Source organism: Corylus avellana, chromosome ca4 (genome assembly GCF_901000735.1).
Source record: "Corylus avellana chromosome ca4, CavTom2PMs-1.0".
Taxonomy (NCBI): Eukaryota; Viridiplantae; Streptophyta; class Magnoliopsida; order Fagales; family Betulaceae; genus Corylus; species Corylus avellana.
Window position 1 is genome coordinate 165,522 of NC_081544.1, and position 11,923 is coordinate 177,444.

Sequence of the window (11,923 nt, forward strand, 5' to 3'; positions counted from 1 at the left end):
TTTAATTAAAAAAAATTTAAAAAAAAATTAATATATGTGCCACGTGTCGACGTCTGATTGGTCCACGTGTCAGTTTAACGATCAACTAACGGATGGACTAATTTGGTCACTTATCAAAACCACAGGGACCTCCTGTGATAAAAATGAAACCCCAGGGAGGGAAAAAATAAAGTTGTGAAACCCCAAAGACTAATTTAGTATTTAACCCATAAAAAATAAAAAAAAGCAAGGCGAAGGCAGAAGGTTCAATGGGAACTTTAAAACGGGGAGTGTCCTGTAAATGTCAAAACTGTGGCCAAAGTCAAAAGTCAGGTTGGGTGTGCCGCGTGCGGACTACTATACGGCCATTTTTAATGAGAAAAGGGTCCGAAAAAAGAAAAGAGAAAAGAAGAAATATTGGTGCGTTGAGTTTGAGGACCTTGTTTGGAAGCAAAGGGAGTGGTGGTGGAACGAAAAGCAACCAAACAGCCTCAGTCCTCTGGGAATCGGCAGTTGTCGTGACAATTTCCTGCGGCAGACTACTTCCAAAACTTCTGTTCCTTCTCCTCCAGTAAAAGGTAAAAATATTTAATTTGGTTCAGCTCTGCTATTTGATCTGCTTTCTTATTGCGTACCAAGTGATTTCCGTTCTTTCTTTTTTTTTTTTGGAAATTGGGTCCTCTACTGGTTTCTATGCTTGCAAAGACATCGTTGGAGTAATTAATTACTCGAATCGATTGATTAAAGAGTAGAGGGACGACAAGTGCCGTTAGCTGTTCCATGTGGCATTTAGAAGAATTATTGTGTATACAAGTTTATAATATCTGAATAAATTCATGAATTCTCGTTTCTTTTAAATATTGCTTAATTGAGAAGAAAATTAGCATATGATAGGTGTACTAGTCATCTACTCTAACTGCGATGGGCTAAACCACTGGGATAAAAGTCTGTTGGTCCGATTTTTTCTCTTACGAGCACGCTATTTCAACTACTATAATTGCCATTCATCGGAAAAAACTTCTATAATTGCCATTGTAATGTAAACTTCAGCGATCCGCATAAAATGCATAAAATTTTGCAACTTTTTACATCGAATGACCCCCAAGGATTGCTAACTACATTTTTTCTTGTTTGTTCATACTGAGGACAAACATGGTCTTCATCTTCATGCCATTCAAAATCCTGTTGATTAGTTGTTTTATACCATTTAATATTACTTAGAATGGTGGTTGGTACATTGTCTATTATGCCCTTTCTTGCAATCCCCATCCTGCATTTGTTGTGGAATTTCTTGGGCGTGTAGTGTCTTCAACTTGTACGACATCAATGTTTGCTATCAGTCTGCAAAATATTAATAGACTAGTTTCAAATATTATTTCACCAAGTCCTTGTTCCAACTTTTCATATTACCAACGACAGATAAAGAGAAGTTAGTGATTTTGTATGTGAGACATTCTCCAAACAATAATAATACCATACCATTTTAGATGTCATCATTCTTTGAGTTGAACTCAAATTTCCAAGATCAAGTTAGATCTTGTTATTTTGACCGGTTAGACTGGTCAGGCCAGTGTAGTTTTAGTGGAGCTAATTGATCTTATCTTGTCTGCGGAACTAAGTACACTTCAGTAAGTAGTAATTTAGTTTAGTTTTGAAGTTGGACCATTATTTATTCTTCATGTATATAGCTACCTGTAATTGTTAGTTGACAATTTCCTCAGTACCGTGTTGGATTGAGATAATAAGTTTACTCTTTTCTGTGCATTGTTGTTAATTTTATTAGCATCTAGCCTGTGACTACTTTAGAACAGGAGTATTTCCCTGTGGAATCGTTCACGTAATACAATTTTGATATCATGATATTTGCCACTAGAAATCACATGCCCAATTATATGAAAGCCATAGCCTTAAGAGGGAAAGACTTGTATACTTAAAATATTCTATCGTTGCCTGGCATGAATGGTTCAGGATTCTTAACCTCTTGTGCAACTGATTTGGTTTTACATGTAATATGTAAGACATTTCATTTACTTATTCTAAATTATGCTTGCCTAGGCTTATACTGTGCTTTCTTTTTTCTAATTTCATAGCCTTCTGGGTTATCAATAAAGATGCCAAGTTCCTCTGTTGAGTTAGTCAAACAAGCAAATTCTGAGCATCATGTGAGAGAGAACAGCGAATACACTAGACTGGTTATATCAAGTGAACCATCTTCAGCAGAAGCTGATATCTTACAGCCTCAAGCAGAAGCAGGGACTAAATCTTTCCTCTGGTGGATCAAAGTCTTATTATGGTGCATGGTAATCATAATATTTCTTCTCATTTTCTTGAAATGGGGAGTTCCATTTCTTTTTGAGAAGGTAGTTCCTATTCTCAACTCTTTTGATTTTTAATTAACTTGTTTCACTGGAAGTTTTTTAATTCATGTGTTGTCATAAAGAACGTGTATCGGGTCAGCATTGATTAGCCCTATCTAATGTCAATTTATATTTTTTTCAATTTTTTAGGCTTTTTCACTGGACCTTTGACACTGTTAACAGCTACTTGTGCTGACTCTCTAATTCCTGAAATTTCTCCTGAAGCATTTTATGTTGAAAGTGATACTTGACTTCTGATTGTCTTGGGCATAGGAGTATTTGACTATTGCACATTTTTCTGACAAGCTCACCGCTATGTTGTGTTGACTACTTGCTATAATTCGTATGACTAAGACGTGGCATAGTTTACCATGTTAAATTTCAACATTGAAGATTCTCAATTTGAGTAACTAACATTTGATCTCATTCCTTCATCCTTAAGTATTATGTCTTTTGGATGACCTAAAATTCTCCAAGTATTAATACGAAAAATAATACAAGGACAACATTCTTCCAAACTGTCCTCCAATCTAGTCTAATAAATTGTCATGTGTCCATTTATCATGTGAGAGGCACATGGTTATGTTACCGTTTACTCATCTTCTAATGTCAACACCTCCTCCTACACTCAAACAAACTGAAGAGTCCAAGAGTTTTTAACATAATTAACAGACCGTTTACTCATCTTCTCTTGTTAACACCTCGTCCTACACTCAAACACACAGAACAGTCCAAGAGTGTCTCTTCCTCAGTTGATCACCTCCTTTCTCTCTCTCTCTCTCTCTTTCAAACACGGCCTGAAAAGCGCATTGGAGTGATAGCAATAGAATCAAATGTAGAGCCATGTGTTGGGAAAAAAGAGTAGCCTTCTGTCTGTACCGTTAATTACGGCTTGCAAAATGGAGATTCCTCCTGTTAGCCTTCTGTGGTGCAGTATGAGAATATTGGAAGAAATCAGGGGTAACCAAAGCGGGTGTTTAATCATCTGAGCCAAAGCTGGTTTTTGAAAGACATGATTACCTTCATATATTGGATGGGAATTGACACAGATGGAAACTGGAGAGTTCCAATGCCTCTGCATGTTCCAGTGTCAAAATGTCTCTAAAAATCGAAAATGGCTCTATATTCCTTACAGTCTGATTAGTGGGCCATTATTAAGGGTGCGCACAGAAGGAATTTTAGCACATACACATATATTTGATTCTATTTCCATCACTCTGATACATGTCCAGCTCCAGCTGCAACTTTTCAGACCATGTATGAGAGAGAAAATTGAGAAGGGAGATTAACAATCGAGGGAGAGAGACTTTGGACTGCTTTGTGTGTTTGAGTGTAAGAAGAGGAGTTAACGTTAGATTAAAAGAAGTTAACGGTGTAGGTAGTATGTTAATTATATTAAAAAAAAAACATGTGACTCTCACATGATTGAGGGACACATGGCAATTTATTAGACTGGTTAAAGGATTTTCCTCCAACTTAGTTTGAAGGAAATTTTTGTCCATATAAAAATCCTCTAAGGTCAACAAAAAATTGGCATCCTTGCTCGTCAGCATTGTTTGTTTCTTCTAATTATTTATTTTTGTGGAAGATAAAATTTTTCTGTAGTTAGACCTACAGCAAGAAACATGCAGAGGGATATAAGCTTAAAACAGCATTTGCATAACTTTTGAGTGGTTGCGCTGATTGACTAATATGGAGGCATTACCATAATAATCACCAAATGTACTGTGTATTGATTGAACTTCCATGATAAAATTTTAGATGCCCTGATTTTTCACTTTGCTATTTAGATAAGTATGCTATGTCTACCATGTTCAATTCTATATAACCGAGCAAGACAAAGGATATATAAAAAAAAATATATATGATTTTACCATTAATGGAGTACTTTTGCTATGTGGAATCTCTAAATTTTTGCTTAATTTTCATTTGAAGCTTTTCCAATTTCGCTGCAGGTTCTCTTTCCACTCATGCAGTGGGAAGCCACTGCCTTTGGCCGTCCAGTTCTTGCCCTTGTGCTTGTTGCTTCTCTGGCACTTTTTCCTGTTTTCTTAATCCCTTCTGGACCTTCCATGTGGTTGGCTGGGATGATTTTTGGATATGGAATTGGGTTTGTTATAATCATGGTTGGAACAACTATTGGGATGATCCTCCCCTATTTAATTGGACTGCTATTCCGTGACCGCATTCATGTAAGACTTTTATTAGCTTTTTTTATAAAAAAAAATTGGAGAAGACTTTTATTTTATATATACCGAATGAAGGATTTAATGAAGTGGGAAATGGTTTTTATATACCTGTCCCTCATCTGTCTTGTCTTAATTATGCAGCAATGGTTAAAGAAATGGCCCCAGAAAGCTGAAATGATTAGACTGGCTGGAGAAGGAAGCTGGTTCCAACAATTCAAAGTGGTTGCTCTCTTTAGGGTTTCGCCGTTTCCATACACAATTTTCAACTATGCAATTGTGGTAACAAGTATGAAGTTTTGGCCCTATTTATGTGGATCAATTGCTGGAATGGTCCCAGAAGCTTTCATTTATATCTATAGGTTTGTGCTCTGAATTCCTAATATGACTATTTTGCCATGATCATGGTTCAGAGAAAAATAAAATTAGATTTTCCTATTCTCTAGTGCTTATTGATGGCAAACACATAAGTTAGAACCAAATATGGTCAGGAATCTATTGATAGATGAACTAGTTTGCCTAATTAAATTCTTTGGTTTTTCTTTTCATTTCCCCTGTATTTCATCTATGGTGACTCTCACTGGTGGTTGTACTTCTGTGCAGTGGTCGGTTGATAAGGACATTAGCAGATGCAAAGTATGGGAACCTTCACCTGACTACGGTGGAAATCATATACAACATTATCTCCTTCATTATCGCAGTCATTACCACAATTGCATTCACTGTTTATGCTAAAAGAGCTTTGGATGAGATTAAAAAGGCTGAGACTAATGGGGAAGATGCCTCTCTCTCTGACCATGGCAGTCTTGAGATGGAGAAGCTTCCACTTGAAAGACCTAAGCAGCTTTGTGTCTCTTCCTTTTCTTCATAACCTGGATTCTTTAGAAATAGACTAGGATCTGTAAATATTGGCATTAATTAGAGGGGTTTCAAATTCCTTGATCCTTGTAACACTTTCTATTCTTTTTGCCATGGTACCGACGTTTGTAAGTAGAAAAGTTGTACACACACTTGAACAAAGGAAAAAAAATTATTGGTTATATCATATATGAGATGCAACAGACTTCTAAGCACGTTAGCCTATGCATATTCTTGTGTCCTATCTTTGAATGTGACAGTTAACATACGCTTGCTCAGTTGCGTGGACGGCATTACACGACACTGTTCTAGACCTTAAGATGTCTTATTATATATGGAATTATCATTTTGCGATGTACACAAAAGTACTTACAAATGGTACTGAAACATTTTGATATATAACATGAAGTTTATATTTCAGAACTTGTAGGCAAAAAGTATTTGGGAAAAATATAAAAAAGCCTCCCAAACTATCAGTCGTTTTCGATTTCACCTTCTAATGTTTCAAAAGTAATAAAGTAGCCCTCCAAACTATTAAACTATTGCATTTTGGCCACTCCGTTAGTCAAAACCGTCAGTTTGGACGAAAACTGTAAAACGACGTCGTTTTGTTGAGGGGCTACTTTATCACTTTCTAAACATTAAGGGGCTAAAATGAAAACGGCTGGTAGTTTGGGAGGCTTTTTTATATTTTTTCCAAATTTTTTTTTTTCATAAAAGGGCATTGTAATAACTTACCATAACAAAACAACACAGTTTCCGTCCAAACTGGCAGTTTTGACTAACGGAGTGGCCAAAATGCAATAGTTTGGTAGTTTGGGGGACTACTTTATCACTTTTGGAACATTAGGGGGTTAAATCGAAAATGACTGATAATTTGATGGGCTCTTTTATATTTTTCCCAAAGTATTTCTTATATTTCTCCCTTTCTTTTTCTTTTAACTACGTAAATACTCTTAAGGATTTTTTTGCCTTTGCAATTTAAAAATAATGATTTTAAAATATATGATTCTTAGTCTTTAAAATTGTGTATTTTTAAAAAAGCATTCTTTTTTTTACATGTCCACACAAGGAAAGGGAAAATGGGGATTCAAACTAGTAACCTCCGCTTCATTAGACGTGGTCCACTATCGATTAAGCTACCACTTGAGTCCCAAAAAAACACTCTTACTTGCTAATTGAAAACGTAGATTTTCTGTATTTCAAATTGCTATTATTTAAAAATACTACCATATAATTTATTTTCTCCGATTTGATTTAAAATCATGTTTTTTGTCTATAAAATTGCATTGCCAAACGCGCCCTTATTCCGCAGCTCCATCTGCACTTTGCGAATAACAAATTTTAGAAACTATTGGGTGAAAAGACAATTACGGTTAGTGATTATTAGTAAAATTCACTAACTGGTTCCGTTTACCGCCAGGCGGTTAGCCGGCGATTAGGGTTAGTAACTCCAATAACCACAAACTGCTTTTTAAAGGAAAAAATTAAAATTAAAAAATAATAATAATAATTAAAAAAAAAACTAAAACAATATTGTTTCTATGGTAGTGCGATAATATCATATTACATAAAACATCGTTTCTAGATTTTTATATATATTTCAAATTTAAAACTTTAAACACAAAAACGACATTATTTCATGCATATATATATATATAGCGGTTAGCAACTAGTTATTAAGCATCCGCTTTTTCACCCCTAGATGCGCACTTTGCAAAATTTGCCCATAAACGCATACTTGCGAGTAGGTTTTTTTTTTTTTTTTTTGTACTAACCGCCCTTGACATCCACTTTACATTTTGGGATTTTTTTTTTTTTTCTTTTTTGGCCTTTTTGTGTTTTTTAACTATGATCTTTTAAAAAAAGCTTTTTATGATCTTTTCTAGATGGGTTTAATCCAATTTTTGAACTAAATGCACTTGCAAATTGTAATATGAAAATACAAATTGAATTATAAATATTTATAAATCGAAATCTAATCTGGAAAAAAAAAAAAAAAACGCATCTATTTATAAAACCCACGGTTGCCCTACTCATTTCCCTAAAATGACGTTGTTCTAGTTTTAATTAAACAAAATTATATTTAAATTGTAAATTTGATAGTTCAATTAAAAAATAAAAAATAAAAATTTGACATATAGTTTAGGGACCAAATCATGGTTTAACCAATTATAAATGTGAGATTAAAAGTTGAGGTGGCAATTCATATTCGCATATCGGGTTCGGGTCATGTTGAGTTATTATATAAGACTAGATAGGTTAGCTTTAACCCAATTTATTTAATTAAACTGGTCAAATCCATCAACATTAACTCTCTAATTTTGTATTAAATTGGTGTCGGGTTCGCGAGTCATGTAAAAAATTATTTATCATTATGCCGTATGTTGGGCTCGGGTCGAAACATCTGTATAAAACTATATACGTTAACTATAATCTAACTTATTTAATTAAATGGGTCTAACTTCTCAACTCTAACCTTTTAATTTTATGTCAAATTTTTAATCAGGACAAAATTTATGGACCCTAATTAGAAGTCCCGTAACAATGCAAAATAATGGAATCGACACTTGACCTCGTAGACTTGCAAAATTCCCCCCACGCGCTCGTCCTTATCTGGTTGAGTGGTTCTTTTCACTATCTCAAATCGAGGCTTCGGGCTGGGAAGACCCTCTCCCCGGCTCGAAGCCTTGCTCAATGACCACACATTGGCATCAAAACATAGTGGGAGACAATTCAAATTTGAGAACGTTGTCACTCCAACCTGGAGGGAATGATACACACCCATTTACAAGCATATTAGTCTTAGGTTGCGATATTGTAATAATAATTTGCATTTTTTTTTTTTTAATTACAAAACACAAAGCATTGCGATTTTAAAAATGCATAATTTAAAATTGAGAAAAAAAAAATCAACGATTTTTATAAGCAAGCTAGGGGTGCAGGGATGCTTATTTGAAAATGCTTGAATTTAAAGCAAAATCAACCAATATTTGGCGCAATAATTATCAAATTTTCAAGTGTCAATGAAAATTTCAAAAATACCCACCTAAAATATTTTAAAAACCTTTATTCTTTATTATATGTCTATATGAAATTTGTCTCAAGAAAAAACAAAAAAAAGGCATATAGAAATAACTAATAATATGGCAAGATACCATTGCTTATGTTGAAAACTCAAAATTAATATCAAATTATAAGTTATACTTTTGTTTGCAAATGTGTTAAAATTGAGGCTTATAGACAATGTTAGTTATTTTACTGTTATAAACAAATGTCCTTATTGGTAATTTGTCTATGAAACCGCAATTATATGCTAATGTTATCCAAACATTCAATTGATAGAAAAAATATTTTTTAACATGTTTTACCAAACGCACGTGCGAAAAATTTAAAAAATAAAATAAAATAAAATAAAATAAAATAAAATAAAATAAAAAAAACCCTAGCCCCTGTTTGAGTGAGCGCCGCATAGGTGGGGAGGAGGGGTGACCTTCGCTGCCTACCCTCCTTGTAAAGGCTTTTCTAGTTTTGTATGATGATTTTTATGGGTTCAATGGAGAATAGCAAAGGAAATGGAATAATGCAGAAGATATATTGAAGATAAATGAGCAGATTCAAGAGCTCCTTCTCCTACAACGTCTCAAGCTAGGAATCTCTATGCATACCTCACCTAATGAGAGTGCCCCCCATTATATCACCCATTCTGTTAGAATATATTCTAACAAAATGGCCACCTGGATCCCTTCCCCAAGGTTCTAGAAGTGCCGAAATGCAAGTACTGGAAATTACATAGAAAGGCCTTGCAAAACGTAGGCTTAAACAAATAAAACGCATGCAGAAAATTAACATAAAGTGCAGAAGAAAAGAGGACAGTTGTACTCCCCAACTTTCCCTTCTTCCACACGTGTCTTCTTCTTAGACCTTTCCTTATGTACCACTACTTGGCTGTGAGGTCTTCTACGTGCACCCATAACAGGGCCTTCCCCTACAAAGCACCTTGCCCACAAGGTGAGGATACTATTCCTGCAAAGCCCAAAGGGACTCCCAAGTATCATCCTCAGGTGAAGCTCCCTTCCAACGAATTAGCACTTCCGTGATCGACCTACCCTTCTTCTCGGCCATACGTCTCTCAATCACTGATTCGGGCTCGATCTTAACCTCTCCATTCTGATCCACTGGTGGAAGGATAGGAAGTGGTACAATTTGCTTGCCCAATTTCTTTTTGAGGCAAGAGACATGGAAGACTGGGTGGATTCTTGCTTCTAATGGTAAATCCAGCTTATAGGCGACAAGACCAATCTTCTGGATAATGCGAAAAGGGCCAAAGAACCGAGGTGAGAGTTTGAAATTCTTCCGCATAGCCACAGTTTTCTGGCGATAAGGCTGAAGACGGAGATAAACCCAATCTCCTATTTCAAAATTCCGCTCTGTATGCTTCTTATCTGCTTTCACGTTCATACGATTCTGTGCCAATTGCAGGTGTTCCTTAAGAAGAGTTAGAACAGAGCTGTGATCCTTCAATTGAGTATCTACAGCAAGGATTGTTGATGTCCCTGAAACATAGGATAACAAGGAGGGAGGAGGATAACCATAAACTGCCTCAAAGGGGGTTAAGCTAGTAGAAGAATGGTAGTTTGTATTATACGACCATTCAGCCATAGGCAACCCCTTTGGTTTAGTCTCCGCATAGCATCGCAGGTAGGTTTCGACGCACTTGTTTAGTGATTCGGTTTGGCCATCAAATTGGGGATGATAGGCTGAGCTGAAAGCCAATGAGATACCCTGTAGTTGAAAGAGTTCTCGCCAAAAGGTGCTAGTAAAGATCGGATCCCTGTCTGACACAATGGTTTTTGGCATACCATGAAGTTTGAAGATGTTAGACAAGAAAATGTGAGTAACCATAGAAGCTATATAAGGATGGGAAAGGGGTAAGAAATGGCTATATTTAGTGAATCTGTCCACTACCACTAGAATCACTGTGCAGCCGTGAGAGAGAGGCAAACCCTCTATGAAATCCATAGAAATATCTGACCATACTCGTGTAGGTATAGGAAGAGGTTGGAGTAAACCTGCAGGGAGGGTGGTCTCATGTTTGCTTTCTTGGCATATAGAGCATTCTTTGATAAATTGTTTGATGTCTTGCCGCATCCCTTCCCAATAAAAATCTGCCTTAGCTCGATGGACGGTCTTATGGTAGCCTGAATGACCCGCAGTGGGGTTGGAATGAATGTAAGCTAAGAATTGGAGTTTAAAGGCTGAGTTCTTATCAATCTAGATGCGACCCTTTCGTAAGATCAAACCCTGCTGCAAGGTATACCCTTTTGGTGTATCTAGCCCTTCCTGTAATTTGGAATACAAGTCCCTGGTAACAGTATCTTGGAGATAGGAGGATTTCATGTCATCCACCCAAGTAGGAGTGGGAAAAGAAATGAGAGAAATAGTCACTTCATTCTTAGAATCCTCAAATTTGTGAGACAAGGCATCAACTACTCGGTTTTCCTTCCTCTTCTTGTACTTTATTACAAAGTCATAACCAAGTGGTTTGGAAATCCAGCACTATTAGGCTGTTGTCCCAATCTTCTGCTCCAGCAAAAATTTGAGGGATTGCTGGTCAATTTTTACTTTAAAAGGCTTCCCTAACAAAGAAGGTCTCCACTTTTGAACTGTCTTGACCAAGGACAGCAACTCCTTCTCATAGGTGGAGAGGTTCAATGCTTGTCCTTTCAAGGCCTGGCTGAGGAATGTAATGGTGTGACCCTCTTGCATTAACACTGCACCCAATCCGGTACCAAAGGCATCACATTCAATGGTGAAGGTCTGAGTAAAGTCAAGAAGTCTCAACATAGGAGGACTAGTCACGGCCTGCTTGAGTTTGAGTAAAGCTTCTGTGGCACTATCATTTCAGTGGAAGGAATTCTTCTTCAGTAATGCTGTTAGGGGGGATGCAATGACTCCATACCCCCTAATGAATTTAAGATAATAGCCAGTGAGCCCAAGAAAACTCCTTAAGAACTTGATGTTTGCAGGAGTGGGCCATTGAAGCATGGATTCAAGCTTAGATGGGTTTGCCCGAACCCCCAGATTAGAGATAAGATGGCCTAGGTACTCAATTTCCTGTACCCCAAAGATGCACTTAGAAGCTTTAGCATAAAGGAGATTAGATTGCAACACACCCAACACGGTTCAAAGGTGGTTCACGTGATCAGCCCAAGTCTTGTTGTATACTAAAATATCATCAAAAAAAACCAAGACAAATTTTCTTAAGAAGGGTCTGAAGATGTCATTCATCAACCCCTGGAATGTCAATGGAGCATTAGTGAGGCCGAATGGCATTACTAAAAACTCGTAGTGGCCTTCATGAGTTCGAAAGGCAGTTTTGGGAACATCCTCAGGTTTCACACGGATTTGATGGTATCCTGACCTTAGATCCAACTTAGAAAAATATTTTGCATCATGGAGTTCATCCAATAGTTCATCAATTACAAGAATAGGATATTTATCCTTGATGGTTTCTTGATTAAGTGCCCTATAATCAACACA

General features: G+C 36.4%; 1 protein-coding gene across 1 annotated transcript; it reads left to right on the forward strand.

Moving 5' to 3' along the window:
- Positions 1 to 364: 364 nt before the first annotated feature.
- On the forward strand, positions 365 to 5,595 carry LOC132177974 (uncharacterized). The gene is made up of 5 exons (XM_059590442.1): positions 365 to 557; positions 2,070 to 2,339; positions 4,292 to 4,528; positions 4,667 to 4,884; positions 5,126 to 5,595. Exons 2-5 carry the CDS (start codon positions 2,091 to 2,093, stop codon positions 5,391 to 5,393), a joined length of 972 nt encoding a protein of 323 aa, XP_059446425.1. The 5' UTR covers positions 365 to 557; positions 2,070 to 2,090; the 3' UTR covers positions 5,394 to 5,595.
- Positions 5,596 to 11,923: the final 6,328 nt, after the last annotated feature.

What these genes read in the sequence shown, in the direction of transcription:
- LOC132177974 (XM_059590442.1), top strand. Translation starts at nt 2,091, where the DNA reads ATGCCAAGTTCCTCTGTTGAGTTAGTCAAACAAGCAAATTCTGAGCAT. An exon ending in TTCCATTTCTTTTTGAGAAG is followed by an intron (nt 2,340 to 4,291) that starts GTAGTTCCTATT and finishes ATTTCGCTGCAG; the next exon opens with GTTCTCTTTCCACTCATGCA. An exon ending in TATTCCGTGACCGCATTCAT is followed by an intron (nt 4,529 to 4,666) that starts GTAAGACTTTTA and finishes TTAATTATGCAG; the next exon opens with CAATGGTTAAAGAAATGGCC.